The sequence below is a fragment of the Argopecten irradians genome, chromosome 9 (genome assembly GCF_041381155.1).
Source record: "Argopecten irradians isolate NY chromosome 9, Ai_NY, whole genome shotgun sequence".
NCBI classification, from domain to species: domain Eukaryota; kingdom Metazoa; phylum Mollusca; class Bivalvia; order Pectinida; family Pectinidae; genus Argopecten; species Argopecten irradians.
Window position 1 is genome coordinate 31,208,524 of NC_091142.1, and position 21,055 is coordinate 31,229,578.

General features: G+C 34.2%; 2 protein-coding genes across 3 annotated transcripts in view; one reads left to right on the forward strand and one right to left on the reverse strand.

The window, feature by feature from the left end:
* The window catches only part of LOC138332064 (NACHT and WD repeat domain-containing protein 2-like), a 32,292-nt gene that overhangs the window by 4,446 nt on the left and 6,791 nt on the right, over nucleotides 1-21,055 (forward strand). Inside the window, exons 1-6 of one of the 2 annotated variants that reach the window (XM_069280010.1) lie at nucleotides 350-596; nucleotides 18,344-18,565; nucleotides 18,907-18,995; nucleotides 19,146-19,262; nucleotides 19,921-20,107; nucleotides 20,564-20,689. In XM_069280010.1, coding sequence (XP_069136111.1) covers nucleotides 485-596; nucleotides 18,344-18,565; nucleotides 18,907-18,995; nucleotides 19,146-19,262; nucleotides 19,921-20,107; nucleotides 20,564-20,689 — 853 coding nt within the window. In that variant the 5' untranslated portion in view covers nucleotides 350-484. Of the gene's footprint in view, nucleotides 1-349; nucleotides 597-18,343; nucleotides 18,566-18,906; nucleotides 18,996-19,145; nucleotides 19,263-19,920; nucleotides 20,108-20,563; nucleotides 20,690-21,055 lie in introns of those variants that run through there. The other variant, XM_069280011.1, reaches the window with a different exon arrangement.
* On the reverse strand, nucleotides 11,935-16,959 carry LOC138332062 (uncharacterized). Its single transcript, XM_069280009.1, has one exon. It carries the CDS (start codon nucleotides 16,602-16,604, stop codon nucleotides 15,822-15,824), a length of 783 nt encoding a protein of 260 aa, XP_069136110.1. The 5' UTR covers nucleotides 16,605-16,959; the 3' UTR covers nucleotides 11,935-15,821.

Sequence of the window (21,055 nt, forward strand, 5' to 3'; positions counted from 1 at the left end):
AAATTCAAAGTACATATTAATTAAACACATTGAAATATAAATCAACAGTTTACACTTGATAATGTGTTCTTGTATTAATCAATATCAATCATCTTCTCAGCATGTTTATTGATTCCGATTTTAATGCTCGAACCTTTTAGTTTTATTCTAATCACGTTTTTGAATAAACTAAAATGTGTTTTAAATGCAGTAAACAAAAACTGCACTATCCTGGAATGATATCGGCGAGAAGTTTCCACCATCGATCAATAGAGGTTTGCTTTAGGTTTGATAAGATGTTTGCAGGCGTATGTGAATGAGTTTACCCTATTGACTTTTAGGCGATATCGACGGACGGAGTCGTTACATACGTATAAAGTTAGTGAGCTGGCACAAATACTTTATCGTAGTCTTACTTTTTAAAACAGTGGGTTTGATTGGGTTCGTCCGCATGCGGAAACATACAAACGTAGGCTGACGTGATTTAAACCATTTCAAGACATGTATGATGAAATATACGGTACAATGGTTGAATGACAAACGTTTTCGGGATATGGAGGAACTGCAAGTAAGCTCAGTGACATTGCCTCATACAACGAGTTGTGATTTCAAAAATTGTAAGTCAATCTTTTTGTGTCATCATTTATAGCTGTTTTGTAACTTCAAACAGTTAAAGCTATGTATGTCAAAGATCAGAACAGTATAACATGTTCCTCATTTCGTTGCTATCTAATATTAAGTGCTTCATATCATCATTGGTATTTTGTACCTTTCTTTTAATAACTAAGTTTGGCGAAGATTAGAACAGTATATTCAGTTCCCCATTTCGATGCTATCTAACATTAAGAGCTTCCTCTCAGTATTTATTTTGGTATCCGATTAGAACAGTTGAATTGTTACATGAAATTCTCCACACCATTGCTATCCAGAATTAAGCCTCATCACATAGCAAGGATGAGAGAACGATATTGTTACAGTATATTGTTTATGTATGAACAATGCCGTCTCTAATCGTCAAACACCCATGAAGTAAATTATTGATAGGTAGCATATAATAGCTTGACATCCATGAAGTAAACTATTGACAGCTAGAATAGCCTAACATCCCATGACTTACCTATCGGAAACGTCTGTTCACAAACAACTTATATGGGTTAAATAGTGATAAACCACAAATCAAACAAAGGGTATATAGCCTGTTAATGGGGATGTAAGTCGCTGAAATGCGGGATACAATGACCGCCAATAAAATCCACGTTATAAAAACAGCTTGTCAATCTATAAAACGTGGAACCGTTAAATGTGTGGCAAGTGTAGTGTGATAGAGTGGCTTTAGTAATGTTCTATGTTACCATTGTAGGAAAAATAATTATCACTGTTGTTTATGTGTTACTTTAGTTACTAGTGCTACCATAGTAACTAGTGTTACCATAGGAATCCGTATTCCTGTACTGATGATAATAATTGAATAAAAATCGTCTAAACAGTATATTACCTTTTTGTCTTTGAATGAAATTAAGCATATTTATCAAGAATCCCTTCGTGATCTGTTAACTATTGTAATTCCATTCGCTTTCAATATCATACGGATTCAACAGAAATGTTACCGTATTTAGTTTTACATGTGATCTTGTTTATAAATATTTCACGGATCTCACTGAGAATAGTATGTATACATTGTATATATGTAAAGTACAGGTCTTTACGACACAATAAAGTTATTTTTATTGTTGGAAAAAATGAGGCTAAAGTAGGAGTGTGCTTTCGCAAGGTTAAAACTTCAAGGGGGTGACTGTCTGATTTGATTGTAGGACTAACTGGTAAATTCTTGTTTATATAATATCCATACCATCAAGTTTTATCTATACATTAATGTCTTCACATATTTTCATTCAGTATGTGTGAGTGTATGGCTATTTGGTAGTTGATACTATCGGGACGGTGTCTAGGCTAGAACTCTTTGATGTAAGCTAAATGTTGTAAGGACATTGAAAGGGTATCTTCAAATTAAAAACATTAAAAAGTTTTATTTCTTAATCGAACACTTGGATTGCTCAAACGTTTAACAAAATCATATAAAGGCATTAGTATAGATATGGTCGACATTCTTTAGTAGAGGCTATTTAAAACATTACAGACATTTAACAATAGTTCACCTGTAGACGTTTATAGTGGTGTACCTAAAGCAAATCTAATGTTATTGCATTTGATTGATTGAAGTTCTGGTTTTTATTATCCCACAATTCCATTTCTTCATTTATGTGCCCGTGTGTTCAGACAAACTATGACCTATGATTCTTATTTTAAGCTTGACATCTGGCTGCAAAGGAGTTTTGAATTTTTATATCCTACCACTATCGTATACAATGTAGAGTGGTTTTATATCCTACCACTATCATACACAAAGTAAAGTGGTCTTATATCCTACCACTACCATACACAAACTGGAGTGCTCTTATATCCTACCACTACCATACACAAACTGGAGTGCTCTTATATCCTACCACTACCATACACAAACTGGAGTGGTCTTATATCCTACCACCATCATACACAAACTGGAGTGGTCTTATATCCTACCACTACCATACACAAAGTGGAGTGGTCTAATATCCTACCACCATCATACACAAAGTGGAGTGGTCTTATATCCTACCACCATCATACACAAAGTGGCTTGGTCTAATATCCTACCACTACCATACACAAACTGGAGTGGTCTTATATCCTACCACTACCATACACAAACTGGAGTGGTCTTATATCCTACCACCATCATACACAAAGTGGAGTGGTCTTATATCCTACCACTACCATACACAAAGTGGAGTGGTCTTATATCCTACCACTACCATACACAAAGTGGAGTGGTCTAATATCCTACCACTACCATACACAAACTGGAGTGGTCTTACATCCTACCACTACCATACACAAACTGGAGTGGTCTTATATCCTACCACCATCATACACAAAGTGGAGTGGTCTAATATCCTTCCACTACCATACACAAAGTGGAGTGGTCTTATATCCTACCACTACCATACACAAAGTGGAGTGGTCTTATATCCTACCACTGCCATACACAAACTAGAGAGGTCTTATATCCTACCACTACCATACACAAACTGGAGTGCTCTTATATCCTACCACTACCATACACAAAATGGAGTTGTCTTATATCCTACCACTATGATGCACTAAATAAAGTGGATTTATATCCTTACACTATCGTATACAATGCGGAGTGGTTATATATTCTGCTAATACAATTCACAAAGGAACTTAACGATTAAATATTCTAAGTTATGTATATCTTTTACAACGTATGGATTATTGCAATAGAAAACAGTAGATACTAACTAAAGTTTTAAAGATGTTATGATAAAGAACATACATATACACTTAAAATATATATTCATATTGATACAAGTTTGATACACATTTAATGTGTAAGTGCAAAAAGCATGATTTATGGTAAACTGTTCTATCCAATAATCCCAGGATAAACGTCCTTTTACTGGGATGAGCTGGCACCATGATCCGATTGATCATTTAGAGTCCTACCCAAGCAAGGTTTCCTAGTGGTTTCGGAATGTTTGTAATCTGAGGACGCCATCCATATTGTACAATCAGATCACATGTTGACATCTGATCGATTTGTATAATCCTCAAAAAGTTTACGATATGAATAAACTATCTGGGTAAGTGGCAATAATTTCTAATCTCAGTAAAGGTATCTATCAGCAATATTAGATACTTATTGAAGAGATACTTATTTGAAGTAAAGGTATTTGTCATCAATATTTGGATATTTACGGAAGTAAAGATATTTGTCATCAATATTTGGATACTTACCGAAGTAAAGATATTTGTCATCAATATTTGGATACTTACCGAAGTAAAGATATTTGTCATCAATATTTGGATACTTACCGAAGTAAAGATATTTGTCATCAATATTTGGATACTTACCGAAGTAAAGATATTTATCATCAATATTTGGATACTTACCGAAGTAAAGATATTTGTCATCAATATTTGGATACTTACCGAAGTAAAGATATTTGTCATCAATATTTGGATACTTACCGAAGTAAAGATATTTGTCATCAATATTTGGATACTTACGGAAGTAAAGGTATTTGTCATCGGTATTTGGATACGTACTGAAGTAAAGGTATCTGTCATCAATATTTGGATACTTACGGAAGTAAAAGTATCTGTCATCAATATTTGGATATTTACGGAAGTAAAGGTATTTGTCATCAATATTTGGATACTTACTGAAGTAAAGATATTTGTCATCAATATTTGGATACTTACGGAAGTAAAAGTATCTGTCATCAATATTTGGATACTTACGGAAGTAAAGGTATTTGTCATCAATATTTGGATACTTACCAAAGTAAAGATATTTGTCATCAATATTTGGATACTTACCCGAAGTAAAGATATTTGTCATCAATATTTGGATACTTACCGAAGTAAAGATATTTGTCATCAATATTTGGATACTTACCGAAGTAAAGATATTTGTCATCAATATTTGGATACTTACCGAAGTAAAGATATTTGTCATCAATATTTGGATACTTACGGAAGTAAAGGTATTTGTCATCAATATTTGGATACTTACTGAAGTAAAGATATTTGTCATCAATATTTGGTATATTTACCGAAGTAAATGTATATATTTGGATCTTCCATCAATATTTGGATACTTACGAAGTAAAGATATTTGTCATCAATATTTGGATACTTACCGAAGTAAAGATATTTGTCATCAATATTTGGATACTTACCGAAGTAAAGATATTGTCATCATATTTGGATACTTACCGAAGTAAAGATATTTGTCATCAATATTTGGATACTTACGAAGTAAAGATATTTGTCATCAATATTTGGAACTTACCGAAATAAAAATATTTGTCATCAATATTTGGAACTTGCCGAAGTAAAGATATTTGTTATCAATATTTGGATACTTACGGAAGTAAAGGTATTTTTCATCGGTATTTGGATACTTACTGAAGTAAAGATATCTGTCATCAATATTTGGATACTTACGGAAGTAAAAGTATCTGTCATCAATATTTGGATACTTACGGAAGTAAAGGTATTTGTCATCAATATTTGGATACTTACTGAAGTAAAGATATTTGTCATCAATATTTGGATACTTACTGAAGTAAAGATATTTGTCATCAATATTTGGATACTTACCGAAGTATTGATATTTGTCATCAATATTTGGATACTTACCGAAGTAAAGATATTTGTCATCAATATTTGGATACTTACGGATGTAAAGGTTTTTGTCATCGATATTTGGATACTTGGTATGTACAGTAATACTATGGAGTTCCTGATAAACATTCACAACACACAAAAAAAACGAGTACTTCACTGCGAATGTATTTTCTTTATTATTTGGATTTGAGAAGAGAGGGATTCATTTGTGAAAGGAAGTCTGCTACAGTCACGAGCAATGTCGATTGGCTGATTACATTACTGTAAATGCGTGGAATGATGTTCAATACCATTTCTGTACCATTGATTTACATGTCATCACAGCATTTCCGTTGTACATTTGAATTCGATTTATACAAAGTAGAAGGTTTCGTTTTAATTTACATCTGTACAACTAATTAAGTACGATTTATCATGTCATTGATCTTATGTCAGAACAGTAGGGGTGCCATGTCATTTACCATACCACGGTCTCGTATTGGGGGTCGATATTCACCTTAATTACAGGTAGATCAGCGGTAGGTATCTTAGTCAGAGACACAGATACGAATTTATTTGTTTGTTTATGTGCACGTGTTGTGTATTTATCTCGCTTTGATATCTAAATCAATGTTAGCTAATCACTCATATTCAAAGATTGTTACCAGAATGACAAAGCCATGCTGTTCTATCTAGGGACAGGACGTAAATGTTTGTATACGTACATGATGTATATATTAATCACTTCAAAACGTCCAAATCGATGTCAGATCATTAGTCATTGATTAGCAGCAGGGAATGACAACAATATTTTTTATCGAACTGGTAAACGGTACAGTACATTATCTGACTTGCTTTAGTTTTAACCCCTAGGAGTTATATAATGTATAAGATATATGTTTCTACCGATGAATACTATAGCTAGTAACAGAAGGCCTTTTGTAGGATGACGGCTTGAAAATAAGAATCGTGCCATTAATTGTCAAATAAAGTCATAAGTTATGACTTATTTGGTTTTGTCATGTTGTCATATCATACCTACAGGTATTGAGGAATGATTTTTGTCGCCAAGATCCCATGCTCAAGATTAACGTTATTTAGTGGTCGTATGATTATACATGTATTGGAACACCTGGTACCTGAACCATATCTCTAACTTATTCGCATCTATGTACGTCTAGAAGGAGAAAATAGTTTCTCCTATGTGCCTATCAGGCAACTGATTTTTGGGTCCCTAGTTTGATTTGTACGTGCTACAGATGGGAGATATCGGTCGAAGGTTGATGATTTCTCTTTGAGTGGTCTGAGTTTTCTCACCTAAAGAATCGTTTATCACACTTATAATTAAAATGAAGATTAAAGCAAAATAAAACCAAACTCGGATACAGATGGTACACCTCCTTGATAAGATTTATGGATAGATTTCTTTTCTTTGCGGAAGTGACTAGGTGTCGCCCGACACAAATTGTATATCCAATATTGTTCCGTATTAGGCCACTGATGAACAATGTAACTAATATTGTGACATGCTCGTCACTTAATCTACCAGAGTTACTTCCACTTGTTTCACTCCATTAGTACCATATAAAACAAAGCAATCAGCAAACATTTAAACAAAAGCAAAATCCAATGGCGTGCTAAGTAGTATGCATTTGTTCTCCTCAGAACCTCTTAAATAATTGATTTTGTTTATGACATTCTTTAATCGTTTATGCATTAAGTACCATATTGGTGTTAAAGTGGAATAGTTAATTCCACATAAACAATTAAATGATATGTCTGATGAATGGAATTATTACCTGTGAACGAATATAATCTTTTATGGCTGTTCGATAGCTTTTATGTTAAAATCGTATACGTTTTAATTGTCATGACCAAAATATATGCCCACAGTGCTCGCGTATGCCCACAGTGCTCGCGTCTATGGAGTTGAGGTGTACAGGGTGCTGTAGATTCTAAGGAGATCCAGCTTTTGACATTTTTAAGGTTGATTAAATATAAAGTAGATAATATATCAATAATAAAATCAATTGATACCCTTGTGGGACTCCATTTACCGCATGATTGCTTTACAAAGTCGACATAGATCTATTGTACGATAATCTGTTTTCAGCGATAACCCGATTCTCGGGGATTAAGTGGGATTAACTAGATTACCTGGATTTGTGGCACTGTTAAGGAGTTATAAATACAACGCCATAGGCTACAGACTTCTGGTAATGATATTAGACTATACAGATATTAACAAAATTGGGCGTTTAATATGAGCACAACAGCTGCAGTTCTCACGCACTGTGAGACCATCTACGGTAAAGGAACATTGTTTCGCGTGTATTGTATTTAATTACTTTAACCTTGCCATACCCATCTGAAATTAAAAGTAGGTTAGGCCATTATCTCATCTAAGAATCATTAGATAATACGGAGTCATTGTATAAATTACGCATAGCAACCGATCGCGCGATAGCGACTTCATATCATTAAAGTTTAGTTAACAAAATCATGATGTCGTCCATACAACTATCGTAAAGTCTTCTTCAAATCTCATCTTCAGAATCTGATTTTTTTCCGACAGCAGTCTCAATAATAAGTATAATGATAACTCTCCTATGTTGGTTGAATTCTTAAGAAAAATATGAATTTCCCATTAATGATCTTACTATATAGACACGTAAGACTGATGTAGGAGGTGAAACTCATCGTTCTGTAGCACATGACCCCGACTATTCTACCCCTGGCGTTAGTCGTATTATGGAGGCCGTATTGATACCGTTCACACGTCCAGATTTATATTTTCATCAGGTCAACTTCTGTAAATCACAGTCTGACTGTGGTCTATATAACTCCCATTGACCTCATTGTAATGTTCGGTTAACTGAAGGCGAACAATTAATATTTATTCTGTTCCACTGACGGACTGAGATTAAAATAAAAACAGCTTAACGTTATAGGACAACGCTGTGCATTGTTCAAACGATAATAGGTCATATAGTTAATACATTGTATAAACACATTTTGACTAATGAGAAATCTTGGTAAATTATTATAGAAGTATAAACATTATGTTGACATTTCAGGACTTTTGCTCATAATAAAACATTAAATGACTTTCTTGAAGATTTACGAACATGTTGCAGCAGATAAACATCCATTAAATATGCGTCTCTCTTGCTTAAGTATGTCTTAGGTTTGATCACTGTGCATATAGTGTAGCAATATCTTCTGAATTTGTTATTACTCTTTACATAACGTCAACAGTTTAAAAGTCTTGACCATTTATCTCTTTCTCTAAAATAAATCGTCAATTCCATCGCATAATATATTTTAAATGTGTGAAAGGCCAAATAGGACAATCAAACAAATTCTCTCTAGTTTTTTTTATCATTTAATCATTTGATTGATATATGGAATGAAGATATGCTTGGTATAGAACGACTAAGTGCAATTCTTCTTTTGAATCAAGTATCGGTCTCGAAAAGTTCTACCGCTGGCTACAGTCTACACAGCTATTTTTGATATGTAGTCCCGATCAAACATTAGTAACGTTGTCCCAGTCTGTCTCAAAGCTAATGAATAAAAGATTATCCAGTCCTACTATACACATAACCTAATCCGTACAGCAGTGTTTACATTAAACACCTCGAGTATATAACCAACTCCACTCCACCAACTGTTGACTTCTGACTGCAGTTAGTCACTACCTAATTAACCTCCTCACCACCGATGGCCGGCGTAGGATGGCACTTCACTTGTGTTTACTGGTCATCAGAGGACCATCTGAGAACTCTTGTAAACACACTTAAGTACTTTGTCTACCCGAGCCTGGGTCTATAGTACTAAATGGTTTGTCCTTAGATACTGTTTTTTTTTTTTTTTTTTTTTAATTTTTTATTTTCGAACATTTTACACAGTATATATAAATGGACACTAACACACAAACACTTGCATATGCACTCATTCACAATACTTAAAAACATCAAATTGTACGTTATGAGACATCCATAAAAACATATATTTACCATTAATAGCAAACCATAACGCACATATATGCATGCTCTCACTCTCTCTCTCTCTCTCTCTCTCACACATACACACACACACACTCACATACATACAGACAGACAGACAGACAAGACAGACAGATGGACAGACATACTAAAGAAGAAAGATAAGAAGGAAGAAGAAAGAAGAGGGAGGAGGTACCGTTACACATACACTATATTATAGTTTAAATATATTATATTAAATAAAAAAATAAATAAATTGTTCTGAAGAATCGTGCTGATCGGCTATATAAACCGGTTAACCCTAACCAAAGATAAAAAGAAAATTAAAGTAAGTTAGCAGTAGTAAATAAAATACTAAGTGAAAGACTAGGGTAAAGGTATATACTTAAAGGTCCAATAAAGGTTTCCATTTCCTCCAGCCTATTTCAAATTGCCTTTTAATATGGTCACTTTGACTAAAAAACATATATTTTTGAACTAAAAAATTATCCTTAATTACATTAATAAGAGCATTGATATTTAAAGAGTTGCTAAGACATCTGGTTTTATAAATGTAATGTTTCATAATTATCAAAATTTCATTGTCAACAGAGCTACAATTTTGTAAAACTATTCCAAAAAGAAATGAATCTTTATTATATGCAAAGGGAATAAACAATAAATCTAATAAAGTTTCAAAATTTTGAAGCAGAGTTTGCACCTCTTTGCATTCCCATAGGCAATGTATAATTGTCTCCCTTTCTGTATTACATAAAGTACACATTGGACTAGGATTTATTCCTATCTTATGAAGGAAGGTATTAGTAACTAATATATGATGAACAATTCTGACTTGAAACCATATCAATTTGGAATTTTTTGTTACCTTAAATGGAAGAGTATATATTTTTAACCACATTTCTGTATCAAAGTTAAAGCTCAAATTCCATTTTCTAGTACCTGTTGGAGTTGTAGATGGAGTTATGATAAACCTATAGAAGTCTTTCACACCCTTTTTGCTTTTAAAGAAAATTTCTAATAATTGTGGTATAAAAGGGTATGAAAGTTTCTCTGGTTTTATTTCGAGATTTCTTAAATAGCGCTTTATTGACAATATTAGTCCATGGTATTGTAAAAAATTAGTATCTATTCCAAATTTTTGTATAAATTCGTCAAAAGAAAGAAAAGTAAAATTGTCAGAATTTTTCATCAAATCATTTAAAATTAAAATACCTGACCTAAACCAATTGGGGTAAAAAACAAATTTATTATCAATTTTAATATCATTGTTGTACCAGAGAGGTGTTTTGAGGATACACTCTTGTCTATTTAGCCTCATATCTTCAGAATAATTTAATTTATCCCATGCTTTAAAGACATCTTTCCAAAATTGATTACGACATCTGGATATACACAATTTTACATAATCCTTCCCACAATTATATATCTTATTTAAATCTAGAGTTGACTTGAGGATCAGATACCATTTGCCTGAAGACGAAAATAATCTTCTAACCCATCCTAACTTTAATGAATGGATGAAAGCATACAAGTCAATCATCTTAAGCCCACCATCTGCATATTTTTGAATCATAACATCTGATTTGATCTTATGGCATTTACCATTCCACAAAAAATCAAGTAATAAAGAATTTATTGTAGCTAAATATTTTTCTGGTGGGTTTGGTAGGGTTATAAATAGATAGTTAAGTTGCGAGATCAATAAAGATTTAATAACATTGATTTTCCCAATTGGAGTCAAGCTCCTCCTCTTCCAAACAGTAAGAAGTGACTTGAGTTTTACAATTTTTTTGTCAAAATTCATTTTTGGTATCTGATCTAAATCAACTGAAAATTCAACCCCCAAAAATGTAAATCTGGTTTTCCCCCACTGTAAATTCAAATCTGGCCTATATGTTACATTACTGTATTTATAGCTCCCTAACCATATAACTTGTGTTTTACTAGTATTAATATTTAAACCTGAAATTTTTGCATAGTTATTCAACTCAGATATAGACTCATTAAGAGACCTCTCTGACCCATCTAGTATCAAACCAGTGTCATCTGCATATTGCACGTTCAAAATTGGTACATTATCTACATCAATGCCTTTAATATAATTATTATTTCTAATTCTTGCAGCTAGAACTTCTGCACATATAATAAAAATGTAGGGAGCTATTGGATCTCCTTGACGACAACCTCTTTCTATACTGATACGTTCCGATAAATTTCCCCCTTGATTAATTGAAGAATATACATTATTGTTAAATAATTTTGAAAAAATAATAGTGACTTTGTTGTCACAGTTTAAAATAGTTAAAAACTTTATCAATAAATCTCCATGAAACGGAGTCAAATGCCTTTTCGAAATCTACTAACATCAACATACCTGGAATATTTAAATCTTCAACATATTGCATTACATCATACACTGTGCGGATATTTTCACCTATATACCTACCAGATAAAAAGCCAGTCTGATCTTCATTGATAATTTCTAGTTTTATCTAAAACTGTTTTGATTCTTTGTGAAATTACCCCTGAAGCAATTTTATATGTAATATTTAAGAGTGTAATTGGCCTCCAGTTTTTTTTTAAAAAGTGGCGTGGCTTATCTCCCTTGGGAATACACACACAATAATTCCATGTCTTTGGGTAACTGAACATTGACCTACTAAAAAACCATGATTTAAAGAGCGCACAACAAAACTACCTAATTTTTTCCAAAAAACTTTAAAAAATTCTGAAGTGAAACCATCTGACCCTGGACTCTTATTATTTTTCATACCTCTTAGAACTTTTCCTGCTTCCTCAAACGTTATCTTACCCTCTAAGCTATCTGACTCAGTATTACTTAATTTTGGAATATTACAATTTTCTAAATGTACTTCTAAGTCAACGTTATCAGTCTCCCTAAACTTATAAAGATTTTCATAAAATAATCTTACTTCAGACAGGACTTCCTCTTGTTTAGTTATAATATCTCCGTTATCTTTTTGTATTTTAGGTATGATCTTAGAAGTGAAATTTCTGTTTTCTAAATTTAAAAAATATGATGTTGGTTTCTCCCCCTCCTCAATCCATTTTGCCCTTGATCTAATTAGACTGCCCTTAACTTTTTTAACACGTACAGCTTCCAACTCCTTTCTTAATCTATCTAATTGTTCATGGTCAGGATCAGTTTCCGCCTCTAATAATTCAATTGAAGTCTTAAGATTATCCTCAAGTACACTAGCTTGTTTTTTCCTAAAAGATGAATATGATATAGATCTACCCCTTATTTCCATAAGTAATGTTTCCAGAAATAATTGATCATTTATTAAAAACTGTATATCACTGTTAGAAATATTTTCAATAGAATTAAAATTATACACAGGTAAACAGTACTGCAGCTTGACCTCCTCAATACAAGTTTTAATCATTTCCAGATATTCAGATTCAAATAATAAAGAGTTGTTAAATTTCCAAAGTCCCTTCCCTTTTTTAAATTCATTCAAAGTCAAAGATAATGTTGGAATAGAATGGTCAGATCTATAACCCGGTTCAATTCTGGACCTATTAACACTAGAAAGAAGAGTTTCGGATATTAAAAAGAAGTCCAGTCTTGCTTGTTTTATAGGATTTACTTTTCTCCAGGTATAGCGCCTAGTATCTGGATGGTGCTCCCTAAAAATGTCAATTAAACTATAATTTTGAATGATTTCCAAGACTTTATTTCTGGCTGCAGGATTATTCACATGTCTATAATTATTATCGTAGTCTAAATTTGGTTCTACAACTAAGTTGAAGTCTCCACATATAATAATATTATCATTCCCAAAGCCATTGACCGTGTCTATAACTAAGTCATAAAAGCTTGGTGTGTCCTGGTTTGGTCCATATAAAGAGATAAGTGTTGTTCTGGACCCATCAATAACTATATCAAGAGCAAGAAAATTACCACTCGAGTCCCTTTTTTCTTTATAAACTTTAAATTCAAAGTTATTATTCAAAAGGATTGCCACGCCACGTGCATTAGATTTAAAAGAACTAAAATATGTGTGATACCCCCATTCGTTTTTAATAATTTGTTCCTGTTCAGGAGAAAAATGAGTGTCCTGTAAACAATATATACTATATCGTTTATCTCTTAAATAAGAAAATACGTCTTTCCTTTTGACCCTGTCACCCAACCCCTGACAGTTCGCTGATAGCACCGTGATGTCATTGGTGTTCATGATATCATATGTGTAACCAGATGACTTGGCACCTCCCAACAAAGAGAAAGTAGAACATAAAGAAAGAAAAAAGAGTAAAGGAGAAGAAGAAGGTAAAACATACAAACCATGGTCAGAGAATAGTGACTCACTATCCACTACACACCTGCTCACAACCAAAACACACCGACCGTCCACTACACACCTGCTCACAACCAAAACACACCGGCCGTCGACTACACGTGTGCCAAACCGGAAATAACAGAGTGGAGATAAAACGAAGTAATAGGAAGAAACCCGGAGCTCGGGAATCCGGAAAGAAAAAAAGTTAGCAACACACCAACACATATTTTAAACACATATTTTACACAAGATTTTGTTTTGTTTGTTTTTGAAATTAATCAATTACATACTTCCACGATATAAAATTTCAATAATAAGTGGTAGACATCAAGGTTTGTCAACGTAAGAAAAGTAAATGTAAAAAAAGAAAAAACCACAAAAAATAACACACAAAACACAGAAAGAAGAATGAAAAAAAAATAATAAAAAGAAAAAAAACCGAGAAAAAAAACTAGAAACAGTTATCTGGTTCTTTTTGTTTTACATAAATGAATAGATTTCCCATTCATGCCTAAGCATATACATATTACGTTACACTGTTCATATACTGTATGGTATAAATTTACTATTTAGTGTTCGTTACATGTACTTTAATAATTAACGCAGGACCCAGGCACGCTCACAGTTCAAATAATTTGTTAAAGATATATATACATTTTATTGATATGAACATGTAAACCGTAAACACCGTAAAGCATAACGTGTATACATACATGTATATGTGTACAACCACATATCGCTACCGTGTCCCACCAATGTAAGTGGAAGCAGTGACCATAGCATGCCTGTGTGTGCGTGTGTATTAATTAGTGCGCACAGGCGCATATGAAATAAACTATTTTAATCACAACCCACACTTTATATAAAAAGAAAAGTTAAATGAAGTCTTCACCGGCATTTTGCCCTGTATACGTCCTTCCTCTCGACACGTGTAATATTGTGACACAGTACCACAAATATGCAGAGAAAGGAATGTATACAGAGTCAAACCCCTGTGGTTGTATACGAATGTTCTTTTCAAAGGAACTCGCATGCATGTGTGTGCGTGTGTATCTGCGCGCGCAGGCGCATATAAAATACACTATTTAATCACAACCCACACTTTATGATAGCACGAAACAATTCTGTTAAGTGATATTTTCACGTTTATTACAGAGTACATTGTTCAAAAAAAAAAAAAAAAAAAAAAATATTGTATATTACATTGTACTGTATTGTACACAGATCACCGGCGCTTGGCTCTGTACACATCCTTCCTCCCCATATGTGTAATGCTGTGACACAGTACCACACATATGCAAAGAGAAAAAGGTCCACAGAGCCAAGCCCCTGTGGTATTATATGAAAGTTCATTGCATATGAATTATTACGTTCATTACATATAAAAATTCAGTTAAGTGATATTTCCACGTTTACTACAGAGTGCGTTGTACCAAAAATATTGTACATATGTATATGACACTGTACTGTATTGTACACAGTTGTATCACCGGCGCTTGGCTCTGTACACATCTTTCCTCCCCATATGTGTAATACTGTGACACAGTACCACACATATGGAAAGAGAAAAAGGTCTACAGATCTAGAGCCAAACCCCTGTGGTTGTATATGAAAGTTCATTACATATAGCAACTTATATTAATATTATACTAATTTGCAAAAAAACGATTAAGATGTATGCTATAAGGCTACTTTCATACAACACTTGAGTTCATAGAGTCAAAAGTACTTTTACAGCGGGATATATACATAATTCACACCATGTATTATTTCACATAAGAGTGGTACATTTTCGTAGGACTATGCACATTCATGGAATAGACAAGAAGCAGTTCAATTATAGAACTATTTGGAATTTCATAGGATGTACGGGTTTCAGATCAACAGTTTTATGCACAATACCCAAACATAAGAGCATATTTCATGGAATACATGTATATAAGCCTAGTGTGAATTGAGACTAATTTGTACACCAAACCCCAATGAATTTGCAATGTAAATGCAATACACTTAGAAACAATTGCACAATATATATTGATAAATATTATACTTTCACTGATATGGTGAAGTTTAGTATGACTCACTGAGATGATATAGTATCAATTGGCTATTTAAATTATCATATGCAGTACGGTTTTATGCGTTGCATTACAGGAAAGGAAATGAAATTAATGTGAAGTATGTAAACAAACACATCACAGACAAAAATAAGATGGGAAAAAGTAATGTTTCAGTTCCTGGTGTACATGCCATACTCACGTATGATGAGCGCATTAGTCTTTATCACTCACGCTAATTAATTAGCGAAATTCGCGTCATTCAGCAGGTACGCGCTTGTTAAGATAGTGTCATCAGAAATTCTTCGCTTTTTCCCGTTTCTCAGCTTAACAAACAGCTTGCCTTCAATCGACCAGGAGTTCTCAACACAGTCTAGCTCGTACGCGCGCTTCAGAATTTGTTGGTTTTCCTGGGTCAAGTCTTCAAATATATATATCTTCTTACCCTTGAGCTCTTTCCTGGCCTTCATAACTTCGAATTTTTTCATTCTGCGCACAAATTTGCAAATAGTGGAACGAGGTCCAAGTCGATGGGCAATGTCGATATCAGTTACTTTGACATCGACTTTAAGATTATCCCTGAAAAATTTGGCACATTTTTCAACGCAAACCTCAGCCGTCTCAGTGCGATCACTGTTTAGTCCGACAATTCGAATCGAATTTTTCCGGCCTTGTTGTTCCAGTGCATTATCCCGCCGTGCCATATGAACTATTCTCTCTTCAGCTATCTGTACACTTGTCTCTAACTGACCAACTGTTTCTCGTAATCTCTCGTTCTCATTTTCCAGGTCAAAAACTTTCCCTTCAAGTCTCTCAATCATCTCTTTGTTTTCTTGTCTGATTTCATCTCTCAATTTGTCCATATGAAAAATCATATCATCTTTTGTCATGAGAGTTAATAATACCTGGTTAATATGGTCGAGTTTATCATCGGTACTGTCCATTTGACTAACTGACACTCCGCTACCTCTACGATCAGATTTCGTCTTATTACTGGTACTAGTACTCCTACCGGTCGGCATTTTCTAGATTTACTAGTCCGTACAGTGAATAATAGTATCGTGTCAAATAAATGCCAGCAACGAAATCGGGCAACACGTACCTGTACGTAGTATCTCAAGAACAGGTGTGCGCGTGGATAGTGTTCACTATGGTGGTCACTGAAGCATGACAAACTTCTCACATCACACAGGAGATATTCTCAAATATCTCGAGAAATAGTCACTTTTTCCAAAATCCAATAAGTTACGAATGTTCCATAATGTCACAAAATTGTGGTTCGTCAAAGTAATTCCAAAAGACTCTGTCTAACTGAGTTTAAAACCACATTTTGTAGAGACAGAAATACTTCACGCCTTCACGCTTTCACAGTGCCACCGGAAGTCGCTGTTTTGTCTTCTCGTCTGTTTCAATGTAGTTCTTCACAACCGTCAGCGTGTAACCATGGCTTTTGAGACTCCATCACAACCGTCAGCGTGTAACCATGGCTTTTGGGACTCCTTTACAACCTTCAGCGTGTAACCATGGTTGTTTGAGACTCCTTCACATAACCATGGTTGTTTAAGACTCCTTCACAACCGTCAGCGTGTAACCATGGTTGTTTGAGACTCCTTCACATAACCATGGTTGTTTAAGACTCCTTCACAACCGTCAGCGTGTAACCATGGTTGTTTGAGACTCCTTCACAACCGACTGGCTCTAGTTCATTCTTGTCCTTAAATACACCCTTTAACTTATTTTTTCACAGAAGGACATTACAGAATTTCAGGAAAAAAATAAGTTACGGAGTCTTCGTAGGGAATTTCAAGCTAAGACATATTGTTGCAACTGAACCTTAGTTGTTTAAATCCCCTTCACAACCATCCCCATTATCATATGACGCTGCAATGTATAGTGGTTTGGGTCCTATTAACAACCGTCATATGACATCGGTTGTTGATGTTTCCTTCACAACCGTACACATATAATCCTGGTTCTTTAAAGTGAAAAGTCGGGCAAAGAAAACCAGTCTAAATGCGTTTATTGGCCTTCCAAAAGTTCTCACATATTAATACGACGGTCAAGGTCTGCTTACATTTCCCAGTTCTGACCATTGAAATAAAGAAAAGGTGAAAGCATTGAAAGCGAGGCTGCGTGGAAATGTAACCACGGGCATAGTCAGCCGGGAGGACGTTTTAGGATTCCTATACTTTAAATTAATTTCTATGTGCGCAGACAGATTTTGACGAGAAAGTTTATTTTTCTATTCCATAAGAAATTATTCTGGATACATTCACACCATTTTTACCGACTTTAGCCATCCTTGCCCGACTGTTCACTTTAAGTCATCTTCAAATTATTACCATATTTGAGGTTATATTTCAAACGAAGAAAACATCGAAATCCAGTACATCGTGGAAGAAAATAAAACACATCTGTCAACATCATTTCAAAATATAAAGATTGGAAACTGAATCTTACTTACCTCACAAAAATTGTATTGCCATGCTTACGTTGTGGTAGTCAAACTAAAGAGCCATTATTTTATGAGTTCTAAGCATGTATTCTCAGACTATTATTAATATCGGGAATAATGATATCTTTTACACATTTGGACATAACCTAGTGTACAATATGGTCTGTAAAATCTAGCATTATGACTGGTCATCTGCCACTCCATTATGTCCACTGTACGATTGTAGGATTAGCGTATTAATTCAAAAATACAAACAAGAACGAATCAATGATTGATGAACCTGTTATCATTTGTAATTTCTATTAGGTGCGGAATGCCACTTCCGGTACCGTCATCTTGATGACGTCATTGAGAGTGACCAGACGCACCAAAAGCGCGCAACATTGGAGGCGCCACTGCGATACAAACATCTGGCCGATGATGAGAGGACGATGGTGGAAAAATTACTAATGGGTGGTCTCCCCTTAGCAGACGTCCCACAATCCTCTCCAAAAATCGTCAGACTCTACGTCAGTTCCGCCGGATATGGTAAGTTATCTTTGTTCTGTCTCAAAGTTAAAATTCAAGCCATCGTAGATTTTGCATTAGTTATTATATAACCATACGGACAACTAAGATACTAATGATCATAAACCCATCAACAAGGTTCACTCTGTGTTGACATTTGATAATATGTTTCACATTTTATCCAATATATTGACATTGTTCTTCAATTTTTCAACGCAAGTTTATTTTCCAAATGTCTTAACAAAGGCTATTTTTTTCGAAAATAATATCAAAAGAGGAACCAGGAATAGATATAACACACCGAAACATGCTCTCAATTCCTGGGACATTGTCAAAATAATTATCATTTTAATTTGTTACAGACACGGAGGCCGAGAGGACAGCATTTATGCTTCACGTGTACCCAGACATGCGTGAATACTGTCGGGACCAACATGGCATCGACTTCCAGGTAAACGCATTCCGGTTACGGACTTCCTGTTTAGACTTAGATAATTACAAAGAAGACACTGTAAATCAATAATTCATCCAGTAAATATCAGGTGTAATGAGACAAAAATGCTAGTAAATATTATAAAGTTGACCTTTACCGTTTATGCAGGCTGTTGACCTTAAGTGGGGCGCCGAGACAGAGGGCATTGTTCCGATGCCTACTGAACAGATGTGTCTACGTGAAATCCGTCAATGCCGTGAGTTATCCATGGGGCCAGTGTTCTTGGTAGGTAGCCACTCCTTATTGACGAGTGATTTACAAGATTCTAATTTAAAGTTCAATGTATGCAATTTATTACTTATACTCGAAGGACTAATTATATTATCTATAATCATACTTAATGACTTATTGACCTACAGGAGAAAAAAAAAATGAATAAATAAAGTCCTCAAAAAGTCTCTTAAAATGCACTCTTATCCAATACGATGATTTTAAATACGGTGGGTGGAGGACGATTAGACTCGGTCATTATGACGTACAAATCATAACGAAAAGGTCAGAATCACCGAAAGACGGGACAAGTCGACGGAAATCACCGCCGACGTAGTTTACGAACGTCGATTATGCTTTTGGTAACTCAAAGCTAACGTATTTCTTATATTTTATACATAAAAACAATGGTGTAATGGTGTAAGTAGTAACTTTTGTTGAAGAAAAATGCCAATGTCTGATCCTGTTTTATTTAACAAAGGCAATGTCAATGATGTTTTAGTCTGAAACTAATCTGTTCAATTTAAGTTGTTGTCATATATCGAAACGTAACCTTATAGAGGTAGTCGATGATGGGATAATCTTGGGAAAAGATATAGATATGTAATGCCTGCTATCTGTTGTTTGAAATTGAAGTCGATGATGAAATGGAACTGGAATTCTTTTTTTTCAGGGTCTGATTGGACAAAAGCATAGGCGTTACAGTCCCCCGGAAGAGATACCAGGGTCTGAGTTCGAGAGAATTTACGAGACTTTGGTAAACAATGATCATGATGTCACTCCGCTGGAGACGTACTACAAAGAGGACACGAACGTCACGCCGATTATACGTCGTTTTGTCCTTCCGGTTGATATAATGGGTAAGATTAGTTTCTCCAGTCAAATAATTATTCAGAATATGCACATTTTTGTTCTAAAATACAATGTTTGATTTTTTCTTTTCATTTATGTTAGAGTTTTACATATATGTACATCTAGTATCAATAACGAAGCCTGGAATGCCAACCAACGGTATAATATATACTTATTATCATATAGTTAGAATCTTGTGTGTAATCCTATAGATATGGACATTATTTACATGTACATGGAACCTAACATTTAGTAGCTAGATAAAGAAGGGAGGTAACCTGTTCAATGATTAAAGGTTATCACATTTATATAACATTAAATGCTGTTTATACTTTCAAAGTTTCCAGGGTTGTTTCCTTACCGTGAGCTATATCATTGGTCTGACAAATTGTTAAGATCATTTTGACATCATAAGTTAGACAACGTTATGAATTAATATAAAGATAAACGTTTTCTTCGTTAAGATTGTGTGATCCCTGCCAGTAGCGATACCTTGGCGAAGTTACACCACCTGCTGTCTACAGGAGCTGAACTATGTCTGAAGGAAAAGTCGCTCAACCAGACGGATTATCAGAAATATCAGTCTTCAGGTAAGAATAGATCCGCTATGTTTAACAAAATAACAGTATATCAATTAATGTACAGTTGTTTAATTCGAGAAATGTCCTCTTTGATACCAATTTGCTGAGAGATCTATTCGGACATTTTCAATTTCGGTATAGTTTTACAGGTAACCATACTAACCTAACTTGTTATTCACGGTATATAGCAAATAACACACAAAGAATAACAACCATACTGTAAACAGAAAGTTTTAGAACGTATCGAGTTCCGCACAAGATGTTAGAGTTATAAAACATTGACTATTAGTGAAGAAGTAAATAAAAAGTATTTAGGCAAATATAGGCAAATTTAATTTGACAAAATGCATACTGTTGTTCTTTTTTAAATTGCAG